The sequence below is a fragment of the Acanthochromis polyacanthus genome, chromosome 6, assembly GCF_021347895.1.
Source record: "Acanthochromis polyacanthus isolate Apoly-LR-REF ecotype Palm Island chromosome 6, KAUST_Apoly_ChrSc, whole genome shotgun sequence".
NCBI lineage: Eukaryota > Metazoa > Chordata > Actinopteri > Pomacentridae > Acanthochromis > Acanthochromis polyacanthus.
The window spans coordinates 9926273-9951270 of NC_067118.1; the positions used below are offsets into that span (position 1 = coordinate 9926273).

Here is a 24998-nt window from a genome sequence, read left to right on the forward strand (position 1 = left end):
TGGTAACCGATGCTGTGGAGCTAGATCTCCATGGTAACTGATGCTGTAGAGTTAGATCTTCTTCTTCGTTGATCTGTACATTACTAAAAACCACTGAATGATGCCGTGCAATTATTATTGCCTCTTGCTGCCATGGTAACCTACATGTACTTAGTTGGTGATGCAGAAATCGTTTGTGTTTTTATGTTCGGTCTGTTTACTCTGCTGGTACTGCAGCTAGAAGACAGATTATTAAAGAGAATAGTCAATCAGTAACATTAGTTTCACTTTGATTTGGCCACTAATTCCAGTGATTTCCTGCATTATGGGACAGTGTCAGACCTACATGCACTTCAAATATATGAAGTCTAACAGCTCTAATGTGCAGCTGCAAACACTCATTTTTATGTGAGTTTGAAGGAGAAAGTCTGATGAACTTAAAAAACACCTTCATGATACCCGTTTACTCTGACTGAGGTTTTAGTTTTCGTCGAGTCATCTCACACAAAGAAAGTCTGACTACATCTAACCTGCTCCCTCAGGTGGGAGCTTTAAACCGGCAGCAGCTACTCACCCCATGTTTGACGGTTTTTGCTGCATGAGCTGCTTTCTTCTTCGTGTCGTACTGAGTGAGGACGTCGATCAGGCCCATGAAGTAAACCTCCCTTTGAGGGGCTCCTGGAGGCACAACAACTGGGTTAATTTACTGGATCACAGGTCTCATATGGTAAAAAACAAGGAAAAGACTTCAGGGAAAAAAAGCTTTGGATGTACAGTTAGCTAAATGGAGCACATTGAGGCTGTAGAAAGCACTATATAGCATAAATCTGCTGATCATTCTCTCAATTAATTCTAGTTTTTGTCAATTAAACATCTCCATTTCACCTTTTCTGCACTTCATACATTCACCCAAGTTTAACAGTTTGTTCTCAGTAGAACAATGTGGTTTCAGACTTTTTCTATGCTAATATGTGATTTACTCCAACTTCAGGTGCAATATCTCATGATAATGTACACTGTGATATTACTCTAATACCTCAGTATCATTGTCAGTATTACTTTCTATTCTATATCCTCATGGTGGCTTAATTATAGTATTTTCAGTCATGTGTCACATCTTACACTTATTATTGCTTTTCTACCATTAGGAAATATTTATGCTGTATTTTGTTGCGGCACTGCAGCTTCATATGAAAAGCGAAACTCTGCTCCAAGCACCAGTTTAGAAAGAAAAAACCTCATTCAGCAAAACACAGTGAGTACAATGTCATTTTAATGTCATCGTCTCCCGTGTTGATGTGCTGGTTTTCCACTCAGGAGTCAAAATTTTGTCAATCTAACCGCTGCCTAAATTAATAAAAGCCAAACGTGTGAAAAGAGCCTATAACAGAAGAAAAAGTAAATACAAATGTAGCAACAAAAACTAGTGGTAGAACACGATTCAAATATTCAATCACAATTAATCCCATTGCTATGCGTAAAATTAAATAATGAATTTAAGGTAGTGTATTGCATACTTTTATTTTGAAAGTACTGCTATATGAAGAAAAATGCATTACCATTTGGTCTGCAAACACTTCAAAGTGCATTTTAACAGCAGCATTCTCTTTACACAACAGCTGTTAATACATTTCTAGTCAATGTCAACTTAAACATTAATATAATCAAACTAGTGGAGGGACTTGATTAAAAAATGTATCTTATTAATTAGAGGCTTTGTAATTAATCACGATTCATCACATTTTGTCAAATTGCAATATTCAACACAAAAAGCAAAGTTTTTCAATTAAATTTTGGTTTACGACTGAATTGATGAATACAGATATATGCGAACTTCAGCAACAAGAATGTTTGCTTCATTTCTATTTAACCTTATTTTTCATCTGTCTGCTACCTTCACAGATCACTGCAAACTCAAAGTGCAATTCTAAAGATTATACTTGACATTTTAAGACTTTTTGTAAACTCGAGCACTTTCTATGTCCTGAAAAATGGTCTATTATGGGATGGCTACACTGTTAGCCGGTAGCAGGACTGTCGTAGCTAACCTTAGCTCTGATGCTAACAGCAACGTGTTTTACACTGAAGTGATGACGTCGGCTTGAAGTGCTGCAGTGATCAGAAAACTCTTTGTTGTATAATTTGCACACGACCACGCTTTTATTCAAGCTGACATCGAGAAGATTTTTAAAAGAAAACTTTCTGCTCCACAGGCTCAATGTGGTCGTGTCTTCCTTCACTGTTCACCAAACTTTCTTGTGCGCTAACATCACTCAGTGCATCTTTTTTCAGCAGGCAAACAGACTGTAGGCTCATCTCCGCCACCTGCTGGGCTGGAGTGATCATCAGTGTTACCAGTGTGGCAGAAATTAGGGAACTGAGAAAGATGCAATTAAATGCGTTATATTTTTTTTTTACGCGTTATTTTTTTTCTGTTATTTTAATTAATAGAAATGAACACGTTAAAGTCCCAGCCCTAAAATAAAGTCATTTTATTTGTTTAGGAGACTTTTTAAAAAAATATTCATTTTGTGCGTGATGACCAATCTGTAGAAAACTGTCTGACTTGAAATCGGTCTGTGTTGTAAAAAAGCTTGGAGGATCTTGTGGATTCCTATTTATTATCTGGAGAGTCAGAATGAAAGTGTGGTTTTCACCTGGGCAGCTCCCGACAGCGTACACGTCCACGTAGGGGTCGAACTCTCCGGGTCCCAGCGGTTTGTAGGACGACATGTAGCCGGCGATTCCCTCCGGAGACGTTCCGTAAGAACCCACCGTGGCCCCCGCCAGGCCGTTCTCTGCCTCCGGCTCCTCCTCGTTGGACACCTCCTCCACCTCCTCATCCTCACGCTCCGCCCGGCCGATGTCGTGGATGCCAAGCAGCAGGCTGTAGTCCATGATCTTCAGCCTCACCAGGAACTGATGGACAGAGAAGTTAGCGGCTTAACGAGAATACTGAACATCTATACTGAATAGCTTTATCCACATTTTTAACTGTTTTCTGACATTTTAGAGACCAAGCAGCTGATCCATTCATCCACAAATAAACAATAACTAAACTAATCATTAGCTGCAGCAGTAACATTCATAAAACAGCAAAAAACAGGAAATAAATGTAACTGTTTGCAGCTTTAAGCACATTTTAGGTCACTTTTCTTATTATTGAATTACTATCCACAAATTTAGTGAACAAATATTTGAGCATCAAGTCACTCTTGAAGCAAAAATTACTTGATTTTCTGCTTGTTTCTTGAGAATTATCATTATTTAAAGTCATAAAATTAACACGACAAACGAAACATGATGTGGCAATTATTTTCTGTAATCCTTGTTTTATAAATAAATACAAGCAAACATATCCTGCAGCCCACAAAAATGAGCTAATTAATGCGTATTAATACATTTTTCATCAAGTTAAAAGCAAATTATATTATATTTTTGGGAAACATTACATTATTGGAGGTTGTTAAATGGACACTTTTTCAAAGTATTTTATCTTTGTTGCATTTTTTTCATATTTTGATTAATTTAAACTTGCTATTCTAAACAATACTTCCATTTTTGAAATTTTGTTTTGCTATTTGGTAAAGGATTTCTTTATTTTCAATTAATTTAGACATTTATTTTTTAGATATTTACACTCTGTAGGGCCTCAGTAGCACAAGTCTCTATTTAATTATTTTTGTCAAATGTAAGAATTTGTTTCTTTTCCTGAGAATAATCATGATTTAAAGTAAAAAAAAATCTTTCAATTGAAACATGCTGTGATTTATATGAAAGGCTGCGAAAATTATTTAACTAATAAACACAAGTAAGTAGATCCTGTAGCCCATAAAAACAGGTTTAATTACATTATTGATCAAATTAAAAGTAAATTTTACTACAGTTTAAATAAATTATTACAATATTGGTGTTACAGGAGATTGCTGAAAGGACACCTTTTCAAAATAAAAGCATTTCATCTACTTTGCATGTCTTTTAGGTACAAAAAATGTGGATTAATTTGCATTTTTCCATAACAAAAAATGTAATTGAACCACAGAACTTGTTAATACAATTTCACCTACTATCCTACATAGTGTTTGTACTTTTTATTTTTGCTATACTACCATCATTAAAAGGATTTATTTATTTCCAGGTAAAGGCAAATGTAAGAATGTGATACTTTTCCTGAAAATAATCATTATTAAAAGTAAAAAAAAAAATGTAGATGTTAAATGAAACATGCTGTGATTTTTGTAAAAGGCTGTGGCAATTATTTACTGAGTGTTTTACTAATAAATAAAGTGCATAAAGTAAATAGATCCTGCAGCTCACAAAAATTGTTTTATATACATATTTAATCAAGTTAAAAGCAAATTTGACTACGTTTTCAGTAAATTATTGGTGCTACTGGAGGTTGGACCGTGTTGGATGGAGCCTTTCACAGAAAGAAAAGTATCTGCATGTTAGTTGGATTAGGTTCATTTTGTCGTTATATACTATACAATACTGTTACTTATTTAAAACCGACAATTCAGAAAGAGTTGTGTTACCTTGACATGTTTCAACAGCCTCTGCTGTCTTCATCAGAGCGTCATCTGACATCAGCAAACGTCAGATGACGCTCTGAAGAAGACAGCAGAGGCTGTTGAAACATGTCAGCAAGGTCTGCATCTGTATGTTTTTTTAGATATTAAAAAAAATTGAAATAATTTGCATTTTTTTAGTTGCAAAAAAATGAATTAAACCACAGAACTTTTTAACTTCACTTCCTACCTTGCATAATATTCTATCTTCCCTTTATGTTTTATCACCTACACAATGTGTTGGTTTGTGTCTCGTTTTTGCCTTTTTGTTTCATTTTTTTGTTTTGTGTCTCATTTTTGTCATTTTGTGTCTTGTTTGTGTCGTTTCATGTCTTGTTTCTCATATGGAAAGGATATAATATTGAAAATTTATTTCCATGTGTAATTTTTTAGATATACAATCTTTGGTTGTCTCATTCTTTTCTTTCTTTAGAGGTTCTTTCTTTAGAGAAAAGTATTTGATACTTTTCTTGAATTAATTTCTATTATGTAAGAGGCTGCAACAATTATTAGATGTAATTTGAGTTTTCCAAATAAATACAAGCAAATAAATCCTCCAAAAATGAGACATTTACAACAGGACCAGCTTCTCAACCAAATATCCAGATAGCAGATTATTCTTCTCATCTATGCTGGTCTGAATATCTAAGCTTCCCTCTTCACTGGTAAACTATTCCACATCCATCCCAGTGCTGGTGTGTCTTGGTGTGTCTCAGTGTGCTGATGCTGCCGCTGTGTGGTGAAGCCGAGCAACAACAGCAGCAACGCTTTAAAAACGTCTCACAAACCTCCACATCTCTGTTCAGCTTCTCCATGAACTTCTCCTTCTGCTCCTCCGTCACGTAAACCTTCTGCATGTTGTTTCTGAAGTCCATGTCCTTGAAGGTGGGGAGCTCTTTTTCCTTCAGGATTAAAAAAACATAAAGCTTGATTACAGGACAAGGCAGGCACAAAATAATGAGATGTAATACACTAAGAGGTCCAAAGTTTGGACACACCTTCTCATTTAATGGTCTCTCTTTATTTTCCGGACTATTTACATTGTAGACTCTCACTAAAGACATCAAAACTATGAATGAATACATATGAAATTATGCAGTAAACAAAAAACATGTCAAAATAAGTCAAAACATGTTTTATATTTCAGATTCTTCAAAATAGCCACCCTATGCTTTGATCACTGCTTCATGCATTCTTGACATTCTCTCCATGAGCTTCTTGAGGTAGTCACCTGAAATGGTTTTCACTTCATGTGTGTGCCCTTCAAGGTTCATTTGTGGAGTTTCTTGCCTTCTTAAAGGCATTAGAGGAGATTTAATTTCCTACGACTTTGAACGTAGCATACGCATGCACACATACAACCTCTCCCTCACCCCCCTCTAACCTCTCCCCTCTTAACATTTACGAAGAAACGCCCCCCTCCAGAAACTTGCGTAGGACTCGTGAAGTTGTCTTTTACGGCTGGGTCCCCCTGGATCTTTATCTGCCATTATGTAAAAAAAGATGAGCAAAACAAGTCGCCAGCTAACTACGAAGCTATACCAAAGCAACACATACAGAAAACACTTAAGTCCAAGGCGTACGTAATCTACGTAACTAGGCCTGAGCCGGAAGATTTTTGATTGACAGGAAAGGGAGCAAACCAAACGCCTCAGTCCGAGCGCAATGATTGGCTGATGTTTTTCAGGTCCTGCCATGTCCACAGTTATTTTTTTTTTTTTTTTAGAAACCATACATACAAGTCCACTAAAGGCCAGTATATTCATTTTATGTGAATCCGACAAATTAAACAAACAAAAAAAAGCTTTTAATGGGGTTGGGACCTTCAGTTGTGTTGTGCAGAAGTCAGAATGGTCCACAGTTGACAGCTCTATTTGACAACTGTTAAAATCCATATTATGGCAAGAACCAATCAGCTAAATAAAGAGAAACAACAGTCCATCATTACTTTAAGAACTGAAGGTCAGTCAGTCTGGAAAATTGCAAAGACTTTGAATGTATCTCCATGTGCAGTCACAAAAAACATCAAGTGCTACGACCAAACTGGCTCACATGAGGACCGCCCCAGGAAAGGAAGACCAAGAGTCACCTCTGCTGCTGCTGAGAAGTTCATCTGAGTCAACAGCCTCAGAAATGCAAAGTTAACAGCAGATCAAATTAGAGCCCAGATAAATGCCACAGAGTTCTAGTAGAAGACACATCTGTACATCAACTGCTCAGAGGAGACTGACCAATCAGGCCTTTATGGTCAAACAGCTGCTAAGAAGCCACTACTAAGGAAAATCAACAAGCAGAAGAGATTTGTTTGGGCCAAGAAACACAAGGAATGGACATTAGACCAGTGGAGATCTGTGCTTTGATCTGAAGAGCCCAAATTTGAGATCTTTGGTTCTACCCGCTGTGTCTTTGTGCGACGCAGAAAAGATGAACGGATGGTCTCTACCTACCGTGAAGCATGGAGGAGGAGGTGTGATGGTGTGGGGGTGCTTTGCTGGTGACACTGTTGGGGATTTATTGAAAACTGAAGCCACACTAAACCAGCATGGCTTCCACAGCGACATGCCATCCATCTGGTTTGCATTTAGTTGGACCATCATTTATTTTCCAACAGGACGATGGCCCCAAACACACCTCCAGGCTGTGGAAGGATTATCTGACCAAGAAGGAGATGATGGAGTGCTGCTTAGGTCAGATGATCTGACCTCCACAGTCACCTGACCTGAACCCAATCCAGATGGTTTGGGATGAGATGGAACGCAGAGTGAAGGAAAAAGGACCAACAAAGTGCTCAGCATCTCTGGGAACTCCTTCCAGACTGTTGGAAAACCATTTCAGGTTCTACCTCATGAAGCTCATCCAGAGAATTACAAGAGTGTGCAAAGCAGTAATCAAAGCAAAGGGTTACTATTTTGAAGAATCTGAAATCTGAAACATGTTTTGATTTATTTCTCACTTTTTTGTTTACTCCATAATTCCATCCGTGTACATTCATAATTCTGATGCTTTCAGTGAGAATCTACAGTGTAAATGGTCATGAAAATAAAGAAAAAATATTCACTGAGAAGGTGTGTCCAAATTTTTTTGACTGGTAGTGTACGTAAGAGGGCGAGAAATTTTCAGGGTTTTTTTTTTTTTTTTACCCTTTCTTTGTCGCTTGCTTCACGAGCCACCAGAGAGCCCTGCAAAGAAGAAATATTCTGAATATTATCATATATATTAAACAAGAAGAGTCTGGAAAAGCAGAAAACATGAATGAGGGTGGCAACCAAAAATATTAACATTAGCAATTAATCTAGTGTTTGAAAATACTAAAAAATGGACATTTAAAATATGACAAAATAGTGTAAAATGTCAAATAAGCAGGTCCAGCAGCCCACAAAAATTCAGCTTTAACAAATTTTTGATCAAAAATTTACATAACTGATGCTACTGGAGATTGGAGGATGTTGAATGGACACTTTTCAAAGTAAGAAAAGAATTTTATCTTCTCTCCATGCTGTACAATTGTATTTTAAGTTAAAAAAAATTTCATTAAGCCACAGAAATTCCTATTATAACTTCACCTACTACCTTTCACATTATTTCTACTTTTTTTTGTTTTGAAAATGTAGGAAATGGACGATTTTCTTGAAAATAACCATTATTTAAAGTCATAAAATTGCCTTGATAAAGGAAATACGTACACTGTGGTTTATTTTAAAGCTACAACAACTACTTACTGTAAACACGGTTTTATGACTAAATACAAGTAAATAGATCCTGCAGCTGTCAAATATTAGGTTAATTAATGGGTATTAATCCATTTTTGATCAAGTAAAAAGCAAATTTTACAGCATTTTTAGCAAATCATTAAATAACTGACGCTACTGGAGGTTGTTGTATAGACACCTTTCAAAATAAAAGTACTTCCTCTTCTCTGCATGTCATTATAGATTAAAAAAAGGAATAATTTGTTTTTTCGTTACAAAAAACAGAATTTGATCACATAAATTGTTAATAGAATTTCACCAACTATTTTTACATTATTACATCATATTTCTACTTTTTGTTTTAGCTTTACTACCATTCTTATGGAAAGAATGTAATTATTTTACATTTATTTGAGAAAATAGTTCATCAAAAATAATCTGTTTTAGGATGTCTTCTTTCCTGTATCTTAAAGTGCAGGGCCATTAATAAAAAATAAAACAAAGCTTCTTTATAGAAAAACCTTAGATTTAAATAAACAAAAAAAGTAACAAATTACCAAAATAGTTTGAAAAATCAACAGTGTCAGGTTGCTTTCTTTCTTGCATCTCAAAATGTAATGTCACATTATAAAAAATAAAAACAAGCTTGCTTATAAAGAATTCCCATATTTAAGTTTTTATGTATATTTTTGTAGTGTTGAAGCTTTAAATTAGTCAGAATTAATAATCTCAGCTTTAATATCTTTATTAATTGGGTTAATGTCTGTAATTTATGATAATGTAGGGTCTTAGCTATCTTATTTTATGATTAAAATTTATAAAAAATAATTTCGGTAAATAATAATGCTGTAGGATATTAGCCTTAATATGCATTATATTTAATTAAACTGCTGTTTTATTTATTTTGTGAGTTTTTTTTAAAGCTAAAATGTAAATCAATAAGGCAAAACAACACCATAAATGACATTATAAGATCTTAAACCCAACAATAAACCTGTTAGGTTAACTTTTTAACCTCAAACTTCTTTGATTTTTTTTTTTTTTTTTAGTTAAAAGTGTTTTGATGCAAGAACTGTTGCTGTATAAAAACACTGACTTCACTGCTTTGTTTATATTGCATGTTTGACATCCTATTTGTTTGAATATTCTTTAATTATTTCTCTAATTTAACTTATTTTTATTGTAAAGCAGTTTCTATTTTTTTGTTTAAAAGGTGCCGTGCAAATGAAGTTCTTCTTTTCATTATTGTTGCGTTGGAAAAACCTGATATCTGCATGACTTCCTCCCCGTTTTGAGAAGTGGGATTATGTGAATAAAGGTCGGACTGTTGGCCGCCGTGTTACTTCCTCCTCACCTTCAGGTCGTACTTCCTGTGCACCACCAGTCTGTGGCTGAACATGTTCCTCATGACGATCAGGTAGGTCTCCTCGCTGTCCACGGTCACCCGGTACATTCCCAGGAACTGAGGCAGCAGCGTGCTGCCGTGACACTTCACAATGTGCTGCAGGGAGGAAATCAACTGTCAATTTGCATGGAAGCTGCAGGAAGAGCTTTATTGTGAAGGGCAGAAAAACATTCTCAGAGACCAACTGTAGCAGTTAGTACTGGGTGACACAATAACAGCAGTACGTAGGAGAAAGAACAATGTCTACTATCTTTGAATATATATATATATTTGATGTCAATATAATATGTGCAGAACAAGCATTTAGATTTAATTAAATAAACCAGACTGCAGCGTTGTTATTATAAAAGTAAATGTGAAATCTTTGAAACGTGGTAATTTAACCTCACAAGTCACTTTGATCAATACAAACTTGTTGTTCATGTAAAAAAAAAGAACTATAATCTCTTTAACTGTAACATGAACATTACATAACATACAAAAATTATTTCTAATTTTTCTTTTTAAATGGTTTTATTATTATGAATTAATTTACAACTGAGTGACCTACAGGACAAAAGTTAAAACTATATTGTATTATCATGGATATTTCAGTTCATGACATTAAAAAAAATACAAAATCAGCAGAAATGTTTGACTGAAACGAGCAAAGAATTCAAGCTACAGCTAGCTGGTGATAAAGCACGGTAATATAGCATAACATTACTATTTTAACATAAAGTCAGCTAGCTAGTTAATGCTACAGCAAGCTAATATAGCATAATATTATTAGCTGAACATAAAGTCACCTAGTTAGCTACTACAACAGCAAGCTAACATAGCACTGAATTATTAGCTTAATATGAAGTCAGCTACAGCAAGCTAATATAGCATTATACTATTACTTTAACATACAGTTAGCTAGTTGGCTAGTGCTACAGCAAGCTAATATAGCATAGCTTATTAGTTTAACATACAGTTAGCTAGTTGGTTAGTGCTACAGCAAGCTAATATAGCATTATATTATTAGTTGAACATACAGTTGGCTAGTTGGTTAGTGCTACAACAAGCTAATATAGCATAACACAACTGTCTTAAACTACAGTCAGCTGGTTAGCCCATTAGATAACTATTTTTCTACTAAATTAATTAATCATAAATTGAAAATTAACAACATATATTTTTTTTAATTTTTAAAACAACATTAATGTCCATGGGGATGTGTTCTCTCAAAAGTCCTGTGCAGATATTGTCGCTCACTACAGAAAAGGTTTTCAATATTTTTGCTCAAATTAAAGGAAAATCCTCCACATGACTCTCACGGTAACACTACAGAAAAGTTTGCTTATATGTAATTGAGCTACAGATGGTAAATGTCCATCCATCCATCCATTCTCTATACACCGCTTTATCCTCACTAGGGTCGCGGGCGTTGCTGGAGCCTATCTCAGCTGAATCAGGGCGAAGGCAGGGGACACCCTGGACAGGTCGCCAGTCTGTCTCAGAGCTACATATACAGACAAACAACCACACTCACATTCACACCCACGGACAATTTAGAATAGTCAATTAACCTCAGCATATTTTTGGACTGTGGGAGGAAGCCGGAGTACCCGGAGGAAACGAACGCATGCACAGGGAGAACATGCAAACTCCATGCAGAAAGATCCCAGGCCCACCAGATGGTAAATGTATTTTCTGTAATTAAAGAATGAAATCTGAAGCCATACGGATAGTAAAAACATTTCCTAAAATTACGGTCTGCTATGGATTAAATTTTTCCAGTTTATATTTGTGAACATTTATAACTTCACTCAGGGTTTGTTTTTCCTCAGAATTGGCCTTTAAGAAGCGACTACTCATGACAGTCAGCATGATTGGTTCACTTATAGTAAAACAATGAGCCTGTGTTGCTTATTTAATAGAAACCTGCACATTTTTCTGTCATTTCTCACCAGGGCAGGAAAATACACAAAAGTGTCTATTGTGCTCAAGTAAATGAAATCTCAAGTTTCAAAACTGGTGAAAAAAAAAAATCGGTTTTATCTAGATTTTCATCATTTTGCTGCTGGTGTTTTTCCTTCAGAGCTGGAAAAAAACCTCAGTGGGAGCTGCAAAAGGTCCTCTATACAGGAACAACCCACCAACAGTCTGACGTTACTGAAGCACCAAACTCCAGCAACAACAAACAAGACCAGCTGACAACACATACTGAAATAACTCCGGTGCAGCAGGTAGTGATAATACACCCCACTCCTATCTTTTTCAGTCCTTTATACTTGGAAAATGATAGCACATGAATTTCTGCTTTAACCAAACATTTGACAGTTGATCAGCTTAGTTGTACTTCAAGGACAGTGGGGTAAGACGAGTTTATGGTGTTAGTTGAGGCACCTTTGTTTCTAGAGAAAACTGAAGGGTTTTGGAGTGGTCAAACCCACTTTCTGTAGTTTTTGAGAAAAATGGGCTCAGAGTTTTGTGTTTTGAAGAATGGTCTAACATTTACTGTCAGACTATATTTGGGTTGTGGGTTAGATCACTAAAATGCAACGGAAAGCTTAAGAATTATTTTTTTGGGTAAGACTATTCTACTTCTAACTCCAAAATCAGTCATGTGACCAAATTTTTCTGAAGAGGTATCCAAGGGTTTGGAGAGAGCTGAAGCAGAAGTATAGAATGGAAAGTCCATACGTCAGGTGGCAGAGGAAGATCTACAGAATGACTTTGAAAAGATTCATGGGCTAAAAAAATAAATTAAAAAATTGATAAGTAACCGCAGGGTTCAAGAGAACAGGATCTGCCCACCAGGTCTTTGATGAACAAATGAAGACAGATCTTGCATTACATGAGGTATAAAATTTTCTGTTTTACTTCAACATGATTGATGTCACAATTTACTCTGACATCATAGGAGCTTTAGTGGAAACCAACTGGACTTCTCTTGTAGGTTTTTGAACCTACAAGAGAAGTCCAGTTGGTTTCTACTGAAGCTCCTACAATTACCATGACCTGGATGACTGAGAATCTACAGAAATATTACCCCGACATATTTTCTCCAAAGGCTCAATTTACCCTTGCTGAGAGCAAGAGAAGACGAGAAAACCTTTTTTTTTTTTGGAAAGCCTTATTTCAAAAACTGTTTATTACTCCACCAAGGAGCACGGTGGAGGTATGTGATGATCGGCGTATTTTTGTCGTCTGTTAGCAACATTACTCAAAAACAAACAAACGGATTTGGATGACATTTTCAGTGAAGATCAGAAATGACACACGGACCAAGTGATTAGATTTTGGCAGTGATGCGGCTTATAGTCTGGATCCACAGATTTGTTCAAGATTTCAGTATCACTGCCAGCAAGCAGCACAGCATCACTGTAACTATGACAACATGTGAACACTACATCAGCTGTCTGATGACGATCACGTGATTGTGATCCTACTACAAATCCACCGCTGCAGACTTATCGGGACTTATTCATCATAAATGCTACAAGGAACAACTGATTAAATTGTGGGGGTGTTTCCGAGTCCCATTAATTCCTGCTGTCCACTACATATTTAGGTCATGTGATTCAGTATCTGTACATAACGTAAACATGCATAACGCACACCTCTATTTGCACTTGTTTGTGGGTGCATCTGTATTAAATGGCCACATTCTATGTTGCTGTGATTTCTGATCATCAGTAACTAATAAACAAATGCTGCATTTCTGACAATGCCACATAGAGGAATGAACAGCCTTGGCAGAGTACTGCGCTTTCTGAGTGCTTTTCTGGTTTTAGATCCAAACCAATTATTCCCAGGGATGCCCCACATCCTGAAATATATGTATATGTTTTATTTTCAGACATCACTGCCCTGCCTTCACTGTAACAACACCTCAAGTAAAAATTGGACCATTTCACCCCACTCTACCCTACAGGACAAATGAAGCTCCAAAGTCAACGCTGGCTCCTTAATTTTCAACAAACCGACAATCGTTTGGAATCGACAAAGAGTTCTGAGAGTCAGACTTGATTTAAATCACGAGATCGCCAAAGGTCCACATCCCTGACATCGCATCTCAAAGGTCGCTTTGAAGGCGAACCAATTACTTTGTGAATCCAGGTCAGGCTTTTAGCTGTGCTCAGCAACTCCCCCGTAGCAGTTCGTTAAAATAGACGCGTCCGACTGACCTCGTTCAGTGTCCCCTGATAAACACTGGATGAGCAGAATGTTAAAAAGACATCATTCCTAATAGCCAAACTCTGCTTTTGTACGCTATTTTTTTTCAGTTCAACCTGACGGGCACCAGTGCAAACAACTGAACACCATGAATTCATCCAGGAGACCTCGAAAAACAACCAGAAACATCAGGAAGTTGATCAATCAACATGTCCTCACTAAAAGAAACATCCATATTAGTTGGATGTGGCATCAAAATATGTTTTTGGGTTTGGAAATGTGCTTCATGCAGCTGTTGAGGTTCTTCTCTGAGAATTTAAAGCTGTATCATGATAGTCAGGCCCCGTCTAGACATAACGAGCATCAAACTCATTTTCGTTCAGGGGCCACATGAAGCCCAGTTTGATCTCAAGTGGACCGGAGCAGTAAAATCAGAGCATAACAACCTATAAAGAACCACAGCTACAATTTTTTCCTCTTTGTTCAAGTGCAATGAAGTACATTCTGAAAATGTTCACATTTAATGAACAATTATTTTTACAAAACATTATGAACCTGAAATTTCTTTTAAAAAACACACACACACACTTTGCAAAGTCATCTGCATGTCTGATGTTGAATTGGACATTCAGAAATATATATATATATATATATATATATATATATATATATACACACACACACACACATACACATATAGTTGTATAGTTCATCTAAAGTCAGCTATTTACCCTTAATGTGAGATATTAGTTATATTTTTGTTCTAATCAAAGCGAAATTAATGTTTTTCACTGCATATTCTCCGTAATAAATACCAACAGAATGATCCATTTTATAATCTGCATGCTGCAACACAAGTAGTGTGAAACGAACTTGACAGCAAATCAGATGCAAAAACATATTTACGCTTTTTGTGCATCACCAGCTGAATTCATGTTAGTTCTCATGGCAACACAATTTGTTTTGCCATGAGACAAACAGTACTGCAACTTAACACAGAATCTGTATTGCTCATGAGAATCCTCACTAACAAATCATGTTAATGGAAAACACTTTTTACAGTGTGACAAGCATGCATCTCAGAAACCGAATATCACACACTGCAACTTCCAAACTGTCCCGATCTCTGAGAGAAGCTGCACTGCATGAGCTCTGATAAACAAGGAGTTCATTCAGGGCCAAGCGAATTAAAAAAAAAAAAAAAAAAACACTGAGACAGAGCTGCCATTTTCCTCATCTCCCTCCCGGTTTTATGTAGGCTGCCTAACCACAGGCTACACATTCCACCAAAGGCTCAAAGCAGCCAAAATTTTGCTCAGCGGCTCGTTTAGCCTGAAGTGAGACCCAGTTTCTGAAGTGATTCAGCCAGCAAATTGAGAAATAAGAAACAAACAAACCAGAGGTGAAAGTGTTGCTCTTATCTGCCCTACAAATGTGCTCTACTGTTTACATGATGTGTTGATATGAATATTTGAATATCTTTAATAAACCAACAGTCATGAAGGTGTTCTGTCCTCTGAAACAGAAAACTAACCTCGGCTAACCTTGGTGATTAGAAATGCTGCTTCGTTTCCTCTGCAGAAGGATTTCATCTCCCAGGTTACACAGAAGCACCTTAAATTTCAGGTCTTGATCAAGGACAATTCAAGGCAACATGCAGCCGTTTTCCGAATAACTGCACCACTCTGCTGCCAAATCTATAAATAGTCATATTTGGGTCGACTTCCCTAACCTGGTGCAAACATTGTTTCTAATGCCCCACAGGGAGTGCTCATTACATGGACTCCACGACAAATGCTTGTAGGTTTTTTTTTAGCTAAAAAAAAACCCCACGTCCTAACAATTGTTACATCAAAAAATACTATAAGTAGGACACATGCTGTGAAGGTGAACTTGCAGTTCAGAAAAGCAGACAACAGATCATAGAGGGTATAAAAAAAATGGATGTAGCCACCGGTGGTTTGTGGATTACCATTTTGAAGCCATCTAGCTTTGTTTTTTGGAGTCTGGAATGGTTATATTTGGAGATAAATGTGGATCTACAGTGCTTATTTACATTGGAGAATGTTTCAGTAGGATAAAGAAGCACTATCCTAGTTTATCAGCTCAATTCAACACTTGTATGTATGCCTGAGGTTAGTCAGCCCCAAGAGAACTCTCCATCACAGTGCTCCTTTACTAGCTTCACTCAGAGAAGTCTTTATCATAGTGCTCCTTTACTAGCTAAACTCAGAAGTCTCCATCACAGTGCTCCTTCATTGGCTAAACTCAGAGACGTCTTTGGCACAGTGCTCCTTTACTAGCCTTACTCAAAAAAGTCTCCATCACAGTGTTGCTTTACTGGATTCCCTCAGAAGTCTCTACAACAGTGCTTGTTTACTAGCCAAAATCAGAGAAGCCTTTAGTGCCCCTTTACTTGCTTCAATCTGAAAAATTTCTATCAGGGTGCACCTTTAAAAGTCATGTGCCATGGCTGCACATTGTTAGCATCTATCCTAAATGGCCTGGGTACTGTGGTAGTAACTTCTCAGTTATAAAGCAGCTTCACTCTAAAACACATCCTGCTTTGTCGTCTATTTTCCTCTAAATTGGAACGTAATTTACAAATTAAAATACCGTGCTGGATTGAAGGAGACCAAAAACTAGCAATTGAGACCATAAACTCATTAGGAAAATGATCACTGGCGGAACAAATAGAGTGAGAGTGTAGTTAGACCCTCCAGAAAAACGCGATTACGCAATCGCATGAATTCCCGCATTAATCACCAAAATGCCGCTGATTATGCGGGGGTCAATTATTCCCCAAAAGGCTGCATAATCCCCGCAAAACAGCGCATAATTCCTGCAAGAATCTCACATTGCCACGGAAAAAAAAAAAAAAAAAGAGAAATATGCGGGTCCCGCTTGATTTCACAATTCCCGCATAAAATGACAAAACTATAAACAATATAAATGGAGTTGTGAGTGAGTTTTTATGTGACGCCCGGCCTGACGTCATCAGTTCGCGCATTCACACAAACACTAGAAGCACAAGCTGATGCGGAGTGCGGCGCTCAGAGACGAAAAACAAGAATGGCAAATACTCAAAGATCACATTTACCTACAAATATTTCAGCCAGAGACCGGGCAAAACAGTACCCAGATTTACTGCACGAAAGTGGGGGGAAACTTTTTTGCACCCCGTGCAACATCCTTCTGGAGCACCGAAGAAAATCAACCGTGTTGCAGCACCTCTCCACGACTTCTCCAGGGAGTGTGCTGTGTGAGTGCGCTGTGTGGGTGTGTGTGTGTGTGTGTGTGTGTGAGGGAAGGAGCACACCGGGGTGTGTATGCGTGTGTGTGGTTAAACCCCAATTACAATTTCTTAAAAAATGAATAGGAAAGTGTTTTAACCTCAGTAAGGGATGTGTGTGTGTCCTAGTAACATGATATAGGAGAAGAATCACCTTTTTTTCCCCCAATTCTTACATATTTCGCATCTTTTTGCATATTTCACAACTATTCGCATACTTTGCAACTTTCTGCAATTTCCCCGTATAAAATGGCATAAAACCCCGCATATTTATTCGCATAATCAAAGATTTTAGCCCGCGGAATCAAGGATTTTTGCTCGCGTTTTTCTGGAGGGTCTATGTAGTGTAATTTTCTTGTACACTTCTATATAATCAGATTTCTGAGGAGTTGCCCCCCTGCTGGCCACCATGAAGAATACAAGTTTAGGTCACCTCAGATTTCAGACTTGGAGGCGACGTCTGTCCATTACATTCAGTCTGTGGGAGACAAACTCTGGATGGATGACTCACTGAAGTCAGACAAGGAGAAAAAGGACCGAAGATGCTCGTGGGGACATTTATTTATAGCCAGAGCTTCACTGCAGGATTAAACAGGAGCGACTGGGAATTACTCCAAATTTCATGTCACCTATTTATTACACCGCTTTTCCTGCAGCTCTGAGCAGGCATGCGTCAAAATTGTGATTTAACCAATTGGTGCATTGCGATGTGAGAGGTTTGAAAGTTACCGCAAGGTCCTATAAAATGTCAAAAACCTATGAACTGATCAAACTCACACGTGAACTTTAAAACCTGATAGATATGTTTACACTTTACACGCTGCATTGTTTTGTATGCTGCTGTAACGGAGAGAATTAGCAAACAAAGTTTCTTTGTATAGAAATATACAATGACAGCAGAATAATCTATCCATCTATCTATCATCTATCCATCTCTCCACCTATGTTAGCAGGATGCTAATTCAAACATAAAGCCCACTTAGCAGTCAGTTGCTCTTAGATTTACAGTAAGGAGTGTCTAAAAGAAGCTAATGTCACTCTGGAAGGATCATCTTGATTTCTGATGAGGTCGGTCATCAGAAATCTCTGACCGACCTCTGATGAGGTCGGTCAGTTCTTCCCTGTTTTATTCTTAAAACAGGGTGTGGATCATCTGTATTTGTGCTACTTCCATTCTGTTGGAATTTACACAGAGTTCAGATGCACCAACATTATGATATTCAGCTTAAGAATAACAGCCAATAATATAAATAACTGAGCTTGAGGTATTTTTAAAGCTGCTACACCTTGTATGTCAACTGTCACCTCTTGCCATCACAAAATGCTAATAAGTATGATACAATCTAGTGACATCTCGCTACTTTTCAAACAGGTTTTAGCTGCTTTTCATTGCAAATAGTGGGAGCCAGAAGAGACAAACGAACATATTGTTGCTGTTTTAATGACAGCAAGAAAACTGCTTTCAGGGTCCAGATGTTACCTGGTGATACTCCGACAGGATGTTGTGCATGTCGGCAACATCCTCGCTGGAGATCTGCTTGACGACCAGCGCTCGGTCGTAGGAGTTGAGGAGCAAACCTTCACCCTGATCATCGACGCTCCTCATCGGGGAGCTGCGAGTCAGTGACACCTGGAGACGGTCGTAATATAATCAGATTAATAAAAACCAAACAAACAAAAGAAATAAGGTTCAGATTCCAGCCAAAAAAAAATCTGATTATTATCAACACACACCTGATAATCCAGATCCTCGATACCAAAACGTTCCCTCAGGTTTCTGAAGACCTGAGGACAATATTCTTTGAACTTGAAATGCCCCGGGAGGTTTTCTCTGTGAAAGGAGACGACGCAGGAAAATTATTTCTCGAGCTAAAACACACACAAACAAATCATTTATCTTTGACCAAACCTACAGTCCACCAGACTTCAGGAGTTTGTCACTGATTAATATTCTATGTGACACTTTTTTATGTGGAGAAGTTTCATGAAAAGCCAAGAAGTTACATATTTACAGGTGTCATATGTGTTTATTTATATACTCGTGTGTGGTTCTCACTTGTTGAAGAGGTGGTTGTTGACTTTGATCTTAGTGTTGGCTTTGAAGTCGTCGGGCAGCAGCATGACGGGAACGGGCACCTGGTTGAGATCATTGATCTGCAGAGAAGAGAATCAAACAGCCTTTAATAAAGTCAGAAAATGAGCTGCAGCTGGTGATTATTGTCATTTTTAATTACAGAGACAAAACATGACAAACTAGAAAAGCACTCGGAGAGCGCAGACCTCCGCCAGGCCATCTGTTTGTCTGTCTGTTAACAGCATAACCCAAAAAGTTATGGATGGATATTCACCAAATTTTTACAGAATGTCCGGAAGAGCAAAAGTAACAATCGATTAGATTTTGGAGGTGATCTGGATCACCGTCTGGATCCAGGATTTTTTTGAAGGACTCTGTACAATTGAGAGATGGGGTACAGAGTCCTTCAAAAAAAATTCCTGGATCCAGACAGTGATCCAGATCACCTCCAAAATCTAATCGATTGTTACTTTTGCTCTTCCGGACATTCTGTAAAAATTTGGTGAAAATCCGTCCATAACTTTTTGAGTTATGCTGTTAACAGACAAACAGACAAACTCCGATGATTACATAACCTCCTGGCGGAGGTAATAATGACTGAGACTGTTCATTTTGTTTTTTGCTGTTCTTCTCTATTTTTTTAATATTTCACTGCTTTATCACTTTCATTGTCCACTGAGGTCCAAATCTTAAATTAATTACAGTTTTCCAGATTCTGTTTCAGGTAAACCTTTGTGCTGCCTTCCATCAGCACAGCTCTAGCCACTGTGAGAGAAGCTAATGTCCTGGTTTTTGTTTCTTGATCAGTCTTTGCAGGTTGTGCCTCTACTAAAGAGACAAATCTGTCAGTTTTAGCAGATTCATAAAGTTAATTTTACTTTAGGAAGATTCTACGCTGCTCCAGACAGGCTAAGAGGAGCAGGAAACCTCATAGCAAAAGCATTAGCCTAGGCTTAAATAGCAATAATCACAAACAAGTAAAATATCGGCCTCAAATTCTACTTAAAATGACAAATATCAACCTCGTGGCTGCTGTTCTTCACTGTTTTATCACTTTTATTGTCCACTGAGCTCCACATCTTGAATTAATTATTGTTTTCCAGACTCTGTTTGAGGTTAATATGTGGCTTAGCATAGCATTAGCCACTGCGACAGAAGCGACTTTCCTGATTTGCGTTTCTTGTTCAGTTATTGCAGGTTGTGCCTCTACTAAAGAGACGTGTCTGCGAGTTAGAGCAGATTGTTAAAATTAATCGTATTTCAGGAAGACGTTACGGCTATCCAGTCAGGCTAAGAGGAAAAGCAAGCCTTCTAGTGAAAGAGTTAGCCTAGGCTTAAATGGCAATAATTGGAAAAAAGGTCGAGTCAAATATCGGCCTTGATCGCTACTTAAACTACAAATATCAAACTTGTGACTGCCATTCTGTCACTTTTCTTGTCTACGCAGGTCCAGATTTTTTCCATGATAGTCATGAAAATAAAGAAAAAAACATTAAATGAGAAGGTGTGTCCAATCTTTTGACTGGTAGTGTACATGTTTTAGATAACACTACTCTTGCTAGGCGGCATTCTTTCTCCTTTCAGATTCAATGAAATGATAAGAAGAGTTTTACTTTTCCTTTGTTGGACAGTCGAATACAAAGACAGACAGGAAATACAGGACGAGAACGGGAAACGGCACGCAACACGGCTCCTCAGCTGTAAATAAACATTAGATATACCCATTCAGTGCTCCTACTGTGCTACTAAATAAGGGGAGTCCAAGGTATATTAGTGAAGCTTTCGTGTGAAACATAATGTTCAAATGTGATCATGTCTAATAGGGAGTTAAATTAGTACTTTACAATTAAACCATCCAGCATAGATGAAATGGAAAGTAGATGCAAGAACCTAATGACATTTTATATATTTATATCCCCCACTGTATATTTTTGTCAGTACCAAGAATGTGCTAAGCTGTCATCAAAGCAAAAGGAAGAATCTGAAACATAAAACATATTCTGGTTTAACACTTTTTGTTTACGACATAATTCCATATGTGTTCTTTCATAGTTCTGATGTCTTCAGTATTAATCCACAATGTAGAAAATAACTAAAATAAACAAAAACCATTGAATGAGAAGGTGTCCAAACTTTTGACTGGCACTGTGCTATAATTTGAGGTCAATTCATCCATTAGCCGCACAAACCATTTTCATAATCGACTATTCATTGTTCAAGTAAACATTTAACGATTCCAGCTTCTCTAATGTGAGAATTTGTCCTCTTATCTTGTACTACATCATGGTAGGTTGAATATTTGAGGATGTTTCTGACATTCAAAGGCGTCTGAAGTGGTGTCGAACATTTTTTTTAATGTTTCTCCAATTATGCCACTTGACTTAACGACTAACTGATAATAAAAAGAATCATTAACTCCAGCCCTGATAACTATATTTACTTATATTTTTCAGAGTTTAATCATTAAACAATACCTGGATCTGGATAAGTGGTAGAAAATATATGGACGACAACATAGAAACAATCAGAAATATAACTAAATATGTAAATGCTGGTTGTCAATGATCAAATAAATCAACTATTTTACTAGAATGGTTAACTAGTTTGGTTTTGTGAAATAAAGTGTAAATTTCAGCTTCTTAAATGTATTTGTCTGGTTTCTTTTCTATCTTATGACAGTAAACTGAACATCTTTGGGGTGGTGGATAAAACAATTTCTCATCTTGGATTTTAGGAAACACTGGCTTATATTTATATTTTGCACTTTTTTTTTTTTTTTTTACATTTCATTGACCAAACAACTAATCGAGGTAATAATCAGCAAACTATTCAACAATGAAAATAATCATTAGATGCCGCCTTATTAAATGCTGGTTCATTCATGGATTTTCACGCAAGTTCAGAGGTTTAGGAAAACTTAACTGGGAATTTATCAGACAGTTTTTATTGGGAATTATTTTTGCAATAGTGTTATTCTAATATTGCTGGCTACAGCAGGCCAGAAATAATATTTTATGCCTTTATATATCAAAGATAAGACTTCTCAAAATGTGCAGATACCATGTGTGCAGCAGGAACAGGTAGCAGATGTGTGTAAATATGTATTAGGCTACTAAACACAGATGTACAATACACCTCTACTACACTATATATGTACTATACCCCTGTACTACTTTATATACACACACAATACTCCTGTACTATATTGTATATGTACTATACCCTTGCATATCCTATATATGTACAATACCCCGGTACTATACTATATATTTACAATATCCCTGTTCTACACTACATATGAACAATACCCCTTCCTCTTTCGATGCTGTAACTCCAAGCACAGAATCTCATTATTCGATTAATCGCCAGAATAATCGATAGAATACTTGATTACGAGAATAGTCAATAGCCGCAGCCCTAGCACAGACTTCAAATGTGGATTTTGCAGAATTCAAAGATTAACCATTAGCGTATTTTTAAAGACGTGTATAGACAGAGAGAATGAACTGCATCTGTGTTTTTTATATGTCAATTAAAAATCAGTTTGTACAAGTTTTTATGACATCAAGTGTGTATGATTTAGGTTTAGCTGAAGCTCTCATACAAACTGTTTCAGACTGTAGGGAGGAAACCTTATTTGAAGAGCTCTGGAAACAACAACAAACAATGAAAGATGGAACCAGAACGTGCAGCCAAAAGACAAAACTAAAGGACGGATGGACTCAGATACAGCAGGGGTGTAATTAGCAGAATAAGGACACTTTCTCTACAAGAGCCTTACTGAGGCTGAGAAACAAAAACCACAGCAACATGTACCAGCAACAGACACTTCATCAGCAGCAATAAGAAAACCGCTCGACAGAACAATTAACTAGAATGCATTAGATGTAAACCGCTGTGAAAACACTCAAGAAAAACACAGACTTCAGTTGCAGATCTCCTCAAGCATCATAGTCAAAAGAGACCCACCACCTCACACTCTTTATTTAAAGCACACCAAGGTGAGATCAGTCCTTTTTTCCTTGTTTAATATACTTTATGTATGGATTCATGTATTTGTGAATCTTTTTCATGACTGTGTTGACTTTTAAAGGCCCCATGTTGCGTTACTCTTCAGTAAAAGTAAACTTGTCTTCTAGGTTTTCAGTTCAAAATACAGCAAAGATGATAATCATTAAACAAGACCTGGATCTGAGTAGAAAACAGACAGATGAATAAATAGAGACAATTCAAAAATATAATGAAATAGGTAAATATCAAGGCAGCAGCAACTGTTTGTTAACTTTTAATAACTGTTTAACTAGATCAGTTAACTGCTTGGTTTTGTGAAATAAAATCTAAATTGACATGATTGATAACTGACACGTCCTTGTTTAGTTCTGGTCTAAACAGACTGTTTTGCTTTGAAAAGCAACTAAAAATGGACAACTATAGGTTAGTCAGGTGTTGTTAAGGTGCTCCTGGGCCAAATCATTACTGGCTTGTAGGGATGGAAGGTCAAATAGTTGTGGGGAAGGTCTGAGGAAAGGCAGGAGTGGAAGACTGAGGTTATCAAAGCATTTACCTACATCATTCAGTCCCTCATCAAAACAAAAATAAACCAGAAATCTAATGTTTTTATTCTCCTAATCTTGTTATTGTCAATTAAAAGTTCTGAAGGAGCATATTAAGAAAAACTAGAATATTCCTTCACAGTTGGTCCTTAGGCCTAACTTCATTATACCTACCTGTATATTCACATATGATTTATGGCCCAGAATTACCAGTTACTGTGCCGCATTCTTACATAATCTTTGCAGATATTCTGAGTCATATTTACAAAACGCCCAGCACTTAATGGCCTGATTGATATCTGTAACATTTAAACGGTCACTTTTGCATTGTTTCTCGATGATCAATGTAGAACATCAGGGGTGTCAAGTTCACTTTAGTTCAGGGCCACATACAGACCAATTTGATCTCAAGTGAGCTGGACCAGTAAAATCAGAGCTTAATAATCTCTAAATAACAACTTCAAATTTTCCCCTTTGTTTTTGAGCAAATACATCTTGAAAATGTTTTTACAAAACATTATGAAGAACCTGAAATTTCTTAAGAGAATAAGTGCAATTTCAACAGTAATATGCCTCAGTTTAACATTTACACACTACAGCTTACAGAGGGTCTACAAAGGCGCAAAACATTTAGTCACAGGTATCTGGAACTGAACAATATAGTATTTTACTTTATGATCAAAACTAATTGTCTAGATCTACAAATTGTTTAAATAGTGTCTTCTATGTAATTCTTATCCTTTGCAAAGTCATCCCGTGGGCCGGACTGGACACTATGGTGGCCAGTTTTGACCCACGATCCGTATGTTTGACAATCCTGTACCATATATACAACAAGTGCACTTAAGTAAAGAAATTTTGAGAATAATTAAATCATATCAGACAACAGCTTTCTTATTATAAAACTAAATGGAAAATCGTTTAAATACTAAAAAGGGAGCAACTTAACCTCCCAACTCACTTTGATCAATACAAATTTGTTACTGATTCTTAAAATTAATTATATTATTAAATTAAATATTGTTCTGTATTTAACAGCAACATAAATAACAGATAACGGTAAAAAAAAAAATCTATTTAAAATTGCTTGATTAAATTATGTACAGCCTACAGGTCAAAACTAATAACTTCACTATCATTCATAAATATTAGGGACATAAAAGCAACATCAAATCAAGAGGGATGTTTAGCCAACCGTAGCAAAGAATTCAAGCTAGCCAGCTAAAGCTACAGCAAGATAATATAACATAGCATAACATTTTGAGTTTAATATAAAGTCAGCTAGTTAGCTA

General features: G+C 36.8%; 1 protein-coding gene across 1 annotated transcript in view; it reads right to left on the reverse strand.

The window, feature by feature from the left end:
• The window catches only part of pip4k2ca (phosphatidylinositol-5-phosphate 4-kinase, type II, gamma a), a 29558-nt gene that overhangs the window by 3059 nt on the left and 1501 nt on the right, over positions 1 to 24998 (reverse strand). Inside the window, exons 2-9 of the mRNA XM_022202802.2 lie at positions 19136 to 19233; positions 18814 to 18910; positions 18560 to 18709; positions 9591 to 9737; positions 7688 to 7726; positions 5336 to 5449; positions 2637 to 2898; positions 554 to 657 (exon numbers count right to left, since the gene is read on the reverse strand). Coding sequence (XP_022058494.1) covers positions 554 to 657; positions 2637 to 2898; positions 5336 to 5449; positions 7688 to 7726; positions 9591 to 9737; positions 18560 to 18709; positions 18814 to 18910; positions 19136 to 19233 — 1011 coding nt within the window. The remainder of the gene's footprint in view (positions 1 to 553; positions 658 to 2636; positions 2899 to 5335; positions 5450 to 7687; positions 7727 to 9590; positions 9738 to 18559; positions 18710 to 18813; positions 18911 to 19135; positions 19234 to 24998) is intronic.